Source organism: Lottia gigantea (assembly GCF_000327385.1).
Source record: "Lottia gigantea unplaced genomic scaffold LOTGIsca_16, whole genome shotgun sequence".
In the NCBI taxonomy this organism is placed as follows: Eukaryota; Metazoa; Mollusca; class Gastropoda; family Lottiidae; genus Lottia; species Lottia gigantea.
This window is the reverse complement of record NW_008707965.1, coordinates 1,659,498-1,674,356: the sequence shown is the minus strand read 5'-3', so window position 1 is coordinate 1,674,356 and position 14,859 is coordinate 1,659,498. Positions and strand designations below refer to the sequence as shown.

Genomic DNA, 14,859 nt, shown 5'->3' with positions numbered 1-14,859 from the left:
AATTTGCTTACATCTGATCATAAACATATGTCTTTTCCATATATTATTGTGTCTTCATTTTATCAAACAATCAAGAATTTGCATACAGGTTGCAATATTTTGCCTCGTATTGTTGGTTTGAAGAATCTTAGGCCTGCGATCTAACAATGGGGAAATTAAAAAGAAAATAAAGCCCCAAGTTTATGAAGAAAGGTTTCATTCATTGAGTTAAATGGACCACCCCGTTAAATTCCTATTCATTTGGTGATAAAAGAATCATAATTTGCGATGTATTGTGTTTTGACACCTACGTGTTTTAACCAATGAATATTAAGAATTACATTGATTGACAAAACACTACACTAACCTAATATCACATTCTTTATATTTCCCTACATATAAAGAAAATAGTTCCAAAATTTGTGATAAAAATTGTAACATTTTCTTTTGTCACAAGTTTCTTACATTTGGAAATGTGATTTGTTACGTTAAGTGATACAATCTAATTAGAGAAAATCAACAATATTATGTTTCACATTCAGTCGATTTTACGTTCATCAACTTGAGAATCACCTGGCTTAGTCACAGAACTATTTGCAAAATTAATTAAAGTTTGTAATATTAGATTACTGTAATATATTAAAATGAAAGTAAAATTGAGCTCAAAGCTTAAAAGATTCAATCTGTATTCATTATTTAATCAAGCTGAAACGAACACAACTCGTGAAAAGCAAATCAAAGCAAATGGTTTTAAAGTTGTTACACAATTCTTTGGAGTTGATTGAAAATATAGGGAAAGGTACGAAGTGTTACATGGCTCATTCACTTGAAATCATAAAAGACGAAAGCAAAACAGCGCCACCTGTAATATGTTTCAATGTAAATGTTTGCCAATAAAAGTTTACCATGGTTCGTAGTGTAAGGGTTGGAGTAACAATGTATTATAACTTGTGCAAATATAACACCAGATGGAGGCAAGATAGTTAGAAATATAAAATAGCCCTTGACGATTATTATTTTGGTGTTTATTTTATGTTGAAGAGGGACTTGAAGCCTTTAGGGTTTTTATTTATTCAGGGGTTTTTGAAGATGAAAGCTGATGTATACGATATTGTAATTATTTCGTTTTCATTTTAATTCAAACTTATTACAAGAGTCAGGACTTGAAAGTGGTTAGTCCGAAACACACATACTCTTCAGTTTTAGGAGGTTGGACTTAGTCATTTTTTTCGCAACCATTAAATTGTTATTTGGCTTTGAAATATGAACTTGTTTACCAAATTTGCAATGCTATTAATTCAGAAAGAGAGAATTAGGCTTTACATCAATAAACCTTTTATGTGTTGAAAGTTGAAATTTTCATGAATTTAAGGGCAATATTTTGGCTATTAACTGAATCAGTTTAAAGCTGACCAAGATTAGTCACAAATAGCTATCAGAGAATAAGTTATAGTCAACATTTTTCAGCAAAGTTTTTATTAGTAGATAAATGGCTAATATATGAATCATATAAAAGTCAGCAAGTCTCGGACTATATTAAGATATAAAAACAGACATCGTAATTCAGTTCAAATATATTACTTCATTATGTTAATCTTTTTAAGTTTTATTTATATTAAGGAATAGTTGTTGAGTTAGGAAGATCTGAATAGTCCAAATCTTGAATGTAGGAATTCGCTTTTATTGCATTGTTCTTGAAAATTGAAATAAAAATTCTTGAAGATGTTTTTTGCGTTTTTGATGACAAGTGGTATATAAATAATTGTATTTTATCCTGCCTCGGGGTGTACTTTTCCTAAGACTTGACGATAAAAAAATTTGGGTGTTAACCCCTGTGACATTCATGAGACTTGAATCTTTTGAAATACTCGAAAATAAATTTATAGTTTTGACCTCAATGATGTATGTTGTAAAGATTTTAATAATGGTTTGAAATATTTTGGTTATTTGAATGGGTTATAACACCTATTATTTCAGAAATTTGAATGGAATAGAATCTTTCCATCTATCTTGGTTTATCTAATACTTGAAATTTTTCTGAAAAAAGTTGTCATGGTGATGCCTAGATCTTGTCTCATTCATTCATTCATTCATTCATTCATTCATTCATTCATTCATTCATTCATTCCAACCAAAGTACCCTTCTCAGAAGATTCCAGTTAGTATTTACAAACTAAATTCTTAATATTTTGTTGTTTATCTTTTCAGTGCACGTCCTGGCAGACCTCCGAAACGAAGCCCATCGATTCACGCCAGTCCAGAAACTATCGAGAAATTGAAGAAGAGTCGTCTGGATGGAAGCGACTACCAGTTTGACCCTAGACTTTATGGTGAGTAGACTTATATTAAAATTTCCAGTCTTTCAGAAACTGATATGAAATGCGGCTAACAAATTTACTTATTTGTCGACCTTGAAAAAGCTTTTGTGTTTTCTTGTGCAGAACCAGTTTAATGGCAATTAATCAACCTTAACTGATCAGTTTCTGAACCCTTGGTCTCAATTTTTTTTAACCTTTGAACCCTTTTCTGTGTTTCAAAGCTCTGGAACCTTTATTCCCTTAAAAGGAGAACATTTTTAGAGTTTGATATCGGTTTATATAGATCCCGACACTAGTGGTGTTGCCAGCCTTGCGAGACTGGCGGTACAAATAGGGGGCAGACTGACTCAATGGGGGGACAACTGCTGAGGCTGAATTCAAATTTCGGTTACTCTGTGGTAATATATTTTTACATGACATCATTTGCTAGGCTGTGGGTTTTCATCTTGAATCTTCATTCATAGTCTCAGTCGACCTGGCTGTACGGGAAAATCTTGGAGTTGTTATCTTTGTAAAATATAGTTCTTTTTTTCTTTCTTTAATGATAGTCAACACCGGACCAACTCTTGGAATTAAGATATATACTAGGTTTACTCAGATTGCTTAGAGTGAGGAAAACGTTACTTTCTATTAACTTCTACTTGATTCTTCTAAAACACTTGATGCTGACAAGGTTCTTGTTTATGAATGGACTAGAAAAAAAAAAGAATGGTGTTCGTTTTTTCAACCTGCTGAGTTCCATTGTTTCCCACCAGCTTAATCCTTTAAGCTGATTTCCAACTAAAAAACTCCATTAGTTTTGTCAGAAAAACAAGAAACTTGAAATAATTGTTTTCAATTAAAGAAAACTTTTAAGAGAATTTTCTCGTCTTAATTTTCTTTTATTCTTTCGGCAAATAAATGTATTTTTTCAAAAATTAAATTTACGCATTAAAACACATAAAGGTGTTTCTTTTTACTTCATTTTTTCTAAGATGACTTGTGGACATGAACATCTTTTTTCTTTCTTTAAAGGGATATTGAAGACTAGTTTTTGGCTTTGCAAGAAAGGGGCCTAGTAACTAAGAATAATATTCAAATTTTTATACTGTTGTCTGATTGGTTGATGCTACTTGTTTCAAAATCAAATTTGCTACAAGAAAGAAAGTGCATGATGATTCAGTGAAGTTATTTTAAGTAAAATTTTTAGAAATGGGTCGTACTAAAACTTTTATTTCATCTACCCGGATCACGTATTAGAAGTAGGGTCTGTCTACAATGAAATTTTTCTATAGATTGTAAGAATACGATAGGGTTGTAATGAGAGTTCATTCCGTTAATCATAATCTCATCCAAAGTATGGCAAAATCCAGAATAAAAGTTCTATAGTAGTGGACTCTTCCAAAGAGAAGCACTATTTGGTGTTTTGAAAAACTCTGTCTGCAATGTTTTTCAAATATTGTAATCAAATCAAACTTGTTATTTATGATGTCATATTAATTGTTTTTATCAATTTTAAAGGTGCCAAAATACATATCTACATGAAAATGAAATTTTAAAATTTAGATGACAGTATCCCTTTAAGATGAAATTAAAAAATTGAAATTTAAATCTTAACAACCATAAAAGAATATAACAGCATTAAGCAAATAATAAAATACAATTCATAAAAAAATTGTTGAAATCTGATAAATGGGGGCTAAGATTTAAACAAAGGAAATAATTTTGAATGAAAAAGGGCTGGAGGGTAGGGTTAATGTAGCGAAGAAAATACGAAGATTTAGGTATAATTTAGGTATTGTGAATTATGGTGGAATATAATGTAATATGAGTGGAGATATTTTGGCCCCGGGGCTGTCTGTCTACAGGAGCGTGCTGGGTGACAATTTCAAATAAATTGAAATATTTTACCCATCAATCATTGTAACATGTAAAGTTTTAGGTTCAATAAAATTTCTTTTGAAAAAAAAATCATTTTTATTCGATATTTTCATAATCTTCTGATTTTTCTTGATGATATTGGTACCATAGATTCTTTAAAATTTATATAGTTGAGAATTTGTTACCTTTAGACTTGTCCCAGTGCTGTATTTTAGTTAATAAAGGGTCAATTCTTATTAAGAATAACTGCTAAGAGAAGGTTCTAAGATTTTTGATAAAATGTTTTCAAATCTGTGTAACCTGATGATAATATTAGGCCTAACATATTGCGTTAAATTTGTATCAAATTCTACATAACACCTGACAATAAACTTAGCCCTTTAATGCTACAGACTGTAAAAAAAAAAATTTGCCTGCCTGTGGAAATGAACGCGCCAATTAGACTATCTAGTGATTGGTTGTGTACAATTTTCTGATTTTCTGAACAAATAAAATTCATCACTGTTGTTGTCTAATTGAACATAAAAATGAAAATAATTCAGAAATATGGCCCTGAAGGTGTGTATTTGACTGTGATCAATGCTGCAAACCATTTAATTACACTGAATTGTCAATAGAAATTCGTTTAATTTTGACAGAAAACTGGATATTGTGATAACATATCCTGAAGGTCTGTAATCAGTGTTTGATTGTATTGGTATAGTCAATGTTGTGTTGCATTACTCAGTAGACCTAAAATTTCAATTTGTACTTAAAATTTAGGATTTGATTGCAAAAATGTTGTCTTTCCAAAATTCCACGGTGCCAATGTTGGTGGGTGTGGATTTCTATTAACATTGAGTATGTGAAAGGCTACCTATTCTGTACTAGCATTCTACGGAAAATATTCCTTATCATCTTTACCTAACTTTACTTGTCCCCTTCATCTAATGATTACTTAGAAATACCACTGCCTATCTGTTAGCACTAAATCTATGATTTTAACATTGATTTGAATGCTGAAACTGATGAAATTTGTTAGATGGTACAATAAACCGAGGCCCTGTGTGCTACAGACTGTGCATGTTAAAGATCCCTGGACAGTTGGAAATCGAAAAAGAGCAGACTAATGTTGCTGTCCTAGCAAAATTTCCCTCATTGCACCCTGCATGGCATGGCCCGTCTTCGTTAGCTCACATGGTGCAGAGGAGTAGGACGTAAAACTCCATTCATTCATTTTATCATTCAAATTGTACTCTCAAAGTCTTCATTTTAAAATGACATAAACTCCTTTTCATTTGAAAATTAGACATATTCAAATTCTGTGTCATTTGCAGTAAGTTTAACCGATATTTTTGGGGTATTTTGTGATGACAGGGTTGCCTAAGGCAAGAATTTATGTAAAATGTCAACTTTTTCTGTTTATTTGTTTGTTTTGGTGCAGATGTATTTGTACAATCTATTGTAGCATTCTCCAAAATTGCACGATTGATTTTGATAAACCAAGACAAGAAAAAATTATGATATAGGACATCCCTCTTTAAATATATTCAGTTTATATGGTTTCCTCAGACTGTCAGGACTTCACCTTTAATATTTAGAATGAGACATCTTAACTTGTACAAAAAAAACCCCAATATATTCCTAATAGTTTCTCTGATTCTGCCAGGCACAATCCTCAAAAAATTTGAGGCATAGAGGGGTCTTGATAGATATGAATTAAACAATTAAAAAAACCACACTTTTAGAATTTGTTAGTTAGGCATTTGCCTCATGTGCCTCCATTCTGCCTTTTGTCATTTCTTTACGAATATGGCGTTTAAAATCATATTCAATATTCCTCTTGTATTCACAAATCAGTTTATTTGATTTTGTCGACTGTCATGTGACTGAAGATGATATTTATTCATGACGATTCCAGAAGATCAAGTGTCGACAAGTCAGACGGTAAAAACGACTGTCGGAATGTAATTGTAACTCAATAGGGTATTCCAGTAATTGGAAAAATATTAGCCAATTGATCTCAAGTGACTATTGGTTGGTAATCTCGCGTCTGTAATCACATGATCAGCAATCGTAAAAACATTCGTAACTCATCGTTTACATTGATTCCACGTCTTCGCTCTCATTTTCTCATTGATTTCATTCGTAATAGAAACAAATCACAGATGTAATGAGGAGAAAAAACGTGTCTTTGAAGCTGTTAATCGTCTCCCTTCCACTTGGCTTCATTCTTCTTCAATCTCCACAAATCTTTTCTACGACTCGTTTCAATCTCTGTGGTTTCACTTTCATGTTATTATGATATCATTACAAGAAATTACCGTAGAAACGAACTGAATAACTCGTAATAATCAGGGAATATTTCTCCAGATTTCTCTCATTCTAACATCTTTAATGATTATTTTCATGTTTACGTTTGCCAACTTACTAATTATCATGCTGATGCCAAAATGACAAGTGAGAAGATTTCAGTGCATTCAATATCATATAAATATATTAGCTTGGTGAAATTTCAAATAAATACTGTGATGTTATTTTCATTAAATATCTTAAATGCAATTATTAACAAGTTTGAAATTTTTGGTGCTTAAAATATCATATATAAATCTTAGCCAGGTGAAATTTCAAATGAATATTTAGTTCAGTTATTGTCATTAAAACTCCAAGAATGCACTTAACTATGTGGACTCTATGAAACAATATAGTTGACGAGTTTGAAAGTTTTGGTGCATTCAATATATAAATCTTAGCTTGGTGAAATTTCAAATAAATATTGAGTGGTATTATGTGCATTATTTCCAAATACAATGTGGACTCTATTAAATGCATGACAAGCATGAAAGCAGAGTTGTAAGGTGTATGTATATGAACGTTATTTTCTTGACTAATCTTACTTGAGCTAAGCTATAGTTTTAATATTTTGGCATATATTAGCGTAATTTAAATCTTGACACCTAATTTAAATATTGGTTATTAAGTGTATTTATTTAAGTCTATTAAACGTCCAGTGTTTAATGGAATTATATTAATAAGATGTGGAGATATTCATGGTTATTTGATATTATACAATGATACATGATAGTACAATATGTTATCAAATATACCCCAGCTGATTCAATACTCTGTTTTAAAGTTCCTATTACACAGTTTCAAAGATTTCTTTCAGGGAATATCTCTCAATTTTAATATCCCATACTGTCTTCAGTTGTATGTTAGATAATACTTACTTAATTAATCTTCAAATTGCTTCAGACACTTGCTGACTTTTCAGCATGACTTTAAGATAATTATCAAATAATATTGTTAATTATTAACCCTTATTTCAAAACTATCTGTCCTTATGTCTTGGTTTTGGGCTTTAGGTTTTGTATTTTGTCTTACTCTCATTTCAGATGAATTGAAATAAAAAACAAAACATGAGTCCTTATTGATAGATCAAAATCATACTCAAATATAAGTGACAATAAATTTGAAAAAAAATAATTTAATTTTAATTTAATTGCAGAACTATTTTAAAAATATTTTGGTATAATGAAGTGATAAACATTTTCAGTATAAGTATACATGTCCAAGCTTGTAAATTGTCTGTAACACCAGACTCGCCTCAAAACACCAGTCTAAAATCTTTGTATCTTGCCGGACATTTCTGTTAATGACCACCAGATCAATCTGACGGCTGGGAAAATTCATCAAGTATAATTTGTTTCTTAATAATGGTCATTAGACTCTCTCTAACAATGAGAAATAGAGTCTTAATTTCTAATCAATATTCTGAAACAGGCCATTTTAATGTACGCAGCTCATATTTCATGGTTGTTCATAAAAATCATTTTATTCCTGACAGTTATTGATATATCGTTATCGCTGCTCTCCGTCAGTTTCCTGATACCATCGCCACCAGGTAGCGCTATTGTGTTAGCGTGAGATACGAGAGAGGTCGCGACAATTACAGAAATATAAACGAATCTATTTCTATTTGGATGAAACGAGAATATGAAACTGTTAACAATTAAATATGATTATTTTTGAATTGATTATGAAGTATTATCAGTTGTAACAGTATCCACATATATTTATATTATTCATGCAATCGTTTTTATCATTTGTTACAATTATCATTAATGTATCATTTCGTACTTGGAAATTAATTCGATATTTCATTATTAATAAAAACGTACTTGTTAACTTACCAGATTGTATCCAGTGTTAAATATTAAAACAGAAAAGTATATTTGGTGATAAAGTATGCTACTTAATTTGAATATATGAACACAATTTTATGGCCGCTGTGGGTTTCTGATCTTGATTGGTGTTCAAAAGTCTGATGGCCTTGAATAAGTCGTCTTCACTCATAATTCCAGTTGACTCAGCTGTAAATTGGTACGGATAATCCAGGAAAGATCAATCTCAAGAGGTTTGTCAAGGATCAGCTGGTAGAATGGATCCTTAACTGTGAACCCAAGTTGTTATCCTTTTCAAAAAGGTTAAAGAGGTGATAGTTAAAAAGATTGTTACCTAGATACTGGCTATATTTGCGCAAAAATATTTGTGCTGATGCAGGTCTGATTTACAACTTAACATGAACTCTATTACAGGTAGAAAAAATAGCGGGTGGAAACTACTAAGGACAAAGTAGACTGTTTGTATTATTGTTTAACCTGGAGGGGGACGAAATATATCTACATTGTACTATATCTTAATTAAAAATCCCCACAAGCAAGACAATACCGTTAATCAAAATCTTGCCCAAAGTATGGCTACATCGAGAGTAAAAGTTGTATAGTAATGGACTCCTCCAAAGAGAAGTACCATCAGGTGTTTCAAATATTGGTAAACAAATATTTAGATGACTATGTCACTTTAATCTTGAATTTCCATTCTGAAACTTTACTGTTTTATAATCATTATATTACCAGTTCATTCCATTGAGCTTTTTCACCTACTGAGATTTCATCCTCTTTTGTTGTCTGTAAGAGTTTTTGAAACCAAATAACATAAATATCATTTAAAATTCCTGTGTTTCCATCTTCTGTGAAGAGCTTTTTGAAAACGGTGGAACGACAATATCATTTTAAATACTAATGTTACTTTCCTTGTCTTTATTTCTGAAGAGCGAACAACTTTTCATAATGTGCATGTTGATGATCAAAATATCATTAAAGATTGAATGTTGTTTTCGTGTCGAAGGGTTGAAGAGAGAGTAATATGTTGTGTTTACAGGTGAAGTGTATTTCTAAGTATCAAGATGACTTGTTAGATTTCTTTTGATTGAAAAATAATCTTTTGTCTTTGTCCATCTTGAGCAATTTGTTTGAAATCATAAATCGTTTTGTTCGCGTTTCTCGGCAGGTTTTGTTTACCCACAATTCAATATGACAGCAAGATCGTTCTATTGTCCCACAATCCTCCATTCCACTTGTCTCGAGAAAATTGTTCTGTCTTTAAGCCGGAAAGTTATAATAGTTCCATATCAATATATAGGGCTTCTCTTTCTTTTATTGTTGACTCAAGCCACATTGAGTAGCGGAAACGAGGTTTTTCATTTCTGATCAATGCCTCTCAAAACATCGTGCAATTTGATTCAAGGATGGCATCGGCATCAAATTTAAACAAAAGCTATCCCACAAGACATTTGTAAGAGCGCTCTTCATCTTAGAAAACTCAATAATCAAGACTACTTACAAGGTTTAGTTGCAAACGTTCGTGAATTTATCAAAGTTTAGACGTGAAGTGGATTACCAAGACTTGTGTCAACAAAAAGTTAATCGCAAATTTCAGACATTGATTGAAATGTAATAAATATGATTTATCTTTATATTATCCAATCAGAATTAAGATAGAATTATTCTTGGGATGATATCATTATTGTTTCAGCTGGCGTAGTCGACGCTAATCCGTTATTTATACTTTATTTGTTCTTCATCTTAACATGGATAAAGATTTCCAATTTTAAGAAATATAATCTTCAATATTAATATTTTAAATTGATATTACGAATCGAACTAACTTGTTCATTTCTACCTCAATGATGAAATTAAAAGTTTTGAATATTTAAAAATTAAAAGTTTATCACAAGTCTAAGCTTATACATGGTATGATGTACAATATGAAAATTCTTTGGAATATGAATAATCTGCATTGGAGTCCCTTTTTAGTAAATTAGCATGAGAAACTTCTTAATAAATTTGTTTCATATGAACATAAGAATTTGAAATATTTTTTTAGTAATTTTGAAATTTATATTCAACTACTAAACATTATAGAATCAACAGTGTGACAAAATTAATACAAAAATGTAAAAACTCAGTGATAAATTAAAAACATAGTACTAAAATATGATAGGCAATTTTACAAATTCTCTTAAAACACAAAGGTTTGTCATTTTTTGGACACAAAAGACATACTTTTGACATTTGGCTTTTGTTTTTTATGTTGAAAAAAAATTTATGTGGACCTTTGACCATTTTTAATTTCTTATTACAATAAAAAGTCGTGATTTGTCTTAATCTTTCGTTTGAAGATGTGATCTCCGAGTGTAAATGACACTTTTTGTATATAAAAACTGATATATGTAATATATGTCTTTATATTCGGGTGTTAAAAACTTTACAAGAACGCAGAAATTAGATATAAATATAATTTTTAGTATTTTTGTCTTGGTTTTTATAATAAATAATAGTTTAATTCACCCATCAACAAATAAATCTTCAGGTTTTATTTTCGTCTGAATTCCAAGGTCGAATTTCTCCAAAAATAGCTTTATTCTTCTTGATAAAATGGGCTAATTTTTATTTATAGAATACAGTGGGATTATATGATGTCTAACTGCAGTTTCTGTAAATTCTTAAAATGAATATTGTGCAATAATGTGATATAGTGAAAAATTCATCAGCTGCTACCAATGTTTCCAATGCTACCAATGCCAATATGTTTCGATTTCAGTGTTCGTTTTTGTGGTTCAGATCATTAGTACTTGGTTTATTTTAGTGCTTCTCTTTTCGCTGGGAGTTCCAGAAACATTGTATGTATCTATAAGACATCCATTCCAACACTCACTTTTGAATGAAAGATTGCAGTCAATTCTCCCACAAACATTCTGTAAAAGGAATTACATGATCTAGGATCAAATGTGAATCCTTGCAAGAAATGTGGTTATGATTTTTTCATGGATTTTTGTGAGTTTTTATGAGTCAAGAAATTTAACTCTGAAGTATTTCTAATAATTCCTAATAACTAATTTGCCATTTTTGTTTCAAGGATTGTAATCAGTATTTTTGTTTTTTTATTCGATGTTTATTAGCAGGTGATATTTCTATATTTTTAACATTTTAATGTGGGATGTTGACAGTTGAAGTGACAAACTCATACACTGACTGACATGTCACTGTCAAATTGATAAATTAACTTTTAGTTTTTGGGTATTTTGTTTTATAAAGATATCAACAATGAATGAATTAACACTTCAACAACTGAAATAACAAAAGACTAAATGATTAAGATTAATGATAATTTTCTCACATTTCATTAATATTCAATTTCTTTTCAATTTTTTAGGAAATTAATGAATTTATCCCAAAATATTTCTTCAGATTTCAGACCACTAATATATATATTCAAGTTTTAGTTACTTTTAAAATTTATGTTCATAACATTTTCAGATGTGTGGGCACTTTACACAATTTTTAAGAAATATTTTTAGAAGTATTGACTTTTACAGTGTTCAAAAGTTGTTAACCCCTTAAAAGAGTTATTCATATAGCCTGGCAGGGCAAGGATAGGGTTGTTCAAAAGTTGTTAACCCCTTAAAAGAGTTATTCATATAGCCTGGCAGGGCAAGGATAGGGTTGGAGATTGCAGTTGAGGTCATTTACTGACTTCTAATTGTCCTATTTTTCTCATTTCAGACCGCAAAGCATTACTCAATGGATTCCCACCTCATCCTTATGCTCTGGGACCACTTCCCTTCATGCATCTGGGTCACCCGATGATGTCACCACCTGTATCCATAGCGATGGCGTCACACCTGGGATTACGACCTGATGGTTCTATAATTAAAGACAGATCAAGTTCAGAATCAGATTTGATGCCTGTCAGGTAAGTGTCGATTAAAATTTAATTTTTGTTAAAAAAAATGATAATGAGTCACCTTCCCTGACTTTGAGTTTTGAAATTTTTGAATTCACTCTCTCCTAACTCAATTTTAAAAATTTGGATCAATCTTTAGGAGAAATCTGGGATAATCATACCTTGTGCCATATAGGTTATATTGTAAGATGACATTGTGGTAAGAGAGTCAAACATGACTGGCAAAAAACACCTTTGCAACTTCAGATGCAGTGAAAATATTTTCCTTAGAGACTTTGGCCTATTTTGATTTGAAAACGGATAATTTAGTTGCAGTAAAAAATTAAAATAATTTTTAAAAAGTGAAATTTGTCTAAATTAACACCGAACCTAACCTACAGGAAGTTGCCATCATAGCAACGGAGTGTGAACAGAAATAGACCAAAATAGTGGTTTTAAACAGAAAAATCTGTTCAACACATTTAAAATGCATAAAAACTAACATTTACATTACAAAACATAATTAAATTGTCGTTTCTTAGTAACTGTTTTATTTCACCATGGTAGCACACGGTACACAGACAACCACGGCAACGCAAGATAGGTTCCAGATTGTTTTCAAAACAGGAGAGTTGAAGACGCACGTGGACATAGATTTTATAAAACTAACTTATTCCAAATATACCCAGATGTTACGAATACTCATGTTGTTCAAACATCGCCAAACGAAAAGGAAAAGTAATTTTGTTAACTTGGTTTGTAAACGAAACTTGATGAGCCTAAGAAACTTTTGGTGTTAGTTAAACAGACGCACTTAATAACCCAGAGTTCTTCAAGTGCTCAGCAGGCATACGGATGGTAAATATGGTACACATACAGTCAGAAAGGAATAAAACAAGACCTCACTTTCAATATGTTGTTCAGTTCAAGTAGTTAGGAGTATTAATGACTCTATCTTGGTGATTTGTATACTGTGATATCCTGCTTGGATTAAATCAAACTCGAGGTGCTGGGTCATTCAGTAGATCTACTCACTTCAATTAAATATATTTCATTCCACTTTATTTTATTAATGATGCACAACTGGACTGGGGTGTTGATTCCACTGTATTTACCAGTCATGTCTTACTAGAGCTGTAGTCTGTTGATTTGGTTGTATTTACCAGTCATGTCTAACTAGAGCTATAGACTGTTGATTCCACTCTATTTACCAGTCATGTCTGACTAGAGCTCTACACTGTTAATTTGGTTGTATTTACCAGTCATGTCTGACTAGAGCGCTGAACTGTTGATATGGTTGTATTTACCAGTCATGTCTTACTAGAGCTCTAGACTGTTGATTTGACTGTATTTACCAGTCAGGTCTGACTAGAGCCCTAAACATCTTGATTTGACTGTATTTACCAGTCATGTCTGACTATAGTTCTGGACTGTTGATTTGGTTGTATTAACCAGTCATGTCTTCCTAGAGCTCTAGACTGCAAATTTGGTTATATTTACCAGTCATGTCTAACTAGAGCTCTACACTGTTAATTTGGTTGTATTTACCAGTCATGTCTAACTGGAGCCTTAAACTGTTGATTTACTGTATTTTTTATTATATCTGACTAGAGCCAAACTGGTTGTAAAAATTATTTAAAATTATAATAAATTTTTTCAACTTCAACTCCTTAAGATGACAAAATTCATAACAATATGAGTTAGCATCAATTTTAAAACATTCAAGACCTGAAAGAACATGTAAAATATAAACATAGTGAGTACTAGTGAAATATTCAGTTTCTTAGGAAACAGATTGTAATGATGATTGACATGTATAAGCTCCACCCATAATTCGATTATTACATAATGTAAACAAATGATCAGTAGAAGAAAAACATCAGAAAGAGGCTGAAATGATTCGAGGCCGGAACCAAGTATAAGATAATTGATTACGTAAAGTGCAGTTTCAAATGTCACAAACATTTTGCAGACCTTTGACCACCCGCATTGAAGAGTTAATCACCCCTTTTCCTATTGTTTTCTTCGCACCTTTTCTTCGTTGATTTAAGTTAAAAGTCAGGGATCACTCACGTTCTGTTTCTAATTTCAAACTCTTGAAAGTCACGAGGCAAAGTAAATAGTCAAAATATCGAGAACGAATTTGTTCGTTCGTATGTTCGTTCGTTCAAGATGGTTGTTGTTTAATTTTACGACAGTTTGGACTCTTATTACTTCGCGAATAAATCGTACAAATGGAATTCATTTTATTTTGAACATATGGAATTCGTTTATCAGGAAATGGAATGTAATATTACGGTCTTGAATGCCTTAATGCATCCCATTATTGAGGGTACACGCGCCCAATAAAAAAAGAACGTGAAAAATGTCTTATTCCTTTTAATATTGTTTGGATTTAAAATCAAAGACAGGTTTATATAATAATTCGGAACATTAGGAATTGAAAACTTTTCGGATGTATTACACATTGAATTTGTAACGCAGGTGACGTTTCCTTGTGTTTAAATATGGACAGGGTGGAAACACATGCAAGTTTTTATTTTATCCAAAATGGATTGCAGATTGCGAACACTACATTGGGTGGGATATTAAATAAACACTATTCTATTTGATTCAATTTACTTTGACGTCTTTGAAAATGGTTTAATTTGAATTT

The 14,859-nt window shown here is 31.3% G+C and overlaps 1 protein-coding gene across 1 annotated transcript in view; it reads left to right on the top strand.

The window, feature by feature from the left end:
• The window catches only part of LOTGIDRAFT_158254 (hypothetical protein), a gene marked incomplete at both ends in the record, with an annotated part of 30,571 nt that overhangs the window by 11,512 nt on the left and 4,200 nt on the right, over positions 1-14,859 (top strand). The window contains 2 exons of the mRNA XM_009050970.1: positions 2,188-2,309; positions 12,044-12,233. Coding sequence (XP_009049218.1) covers positions 2,188-2,309; positions 12,044-12,233 — 312 coding nt within the window. The remainder of the gene's footprint in view (positions 1-2,187; positions 2,310-12,043; positions 12,234-14,859) is intronic.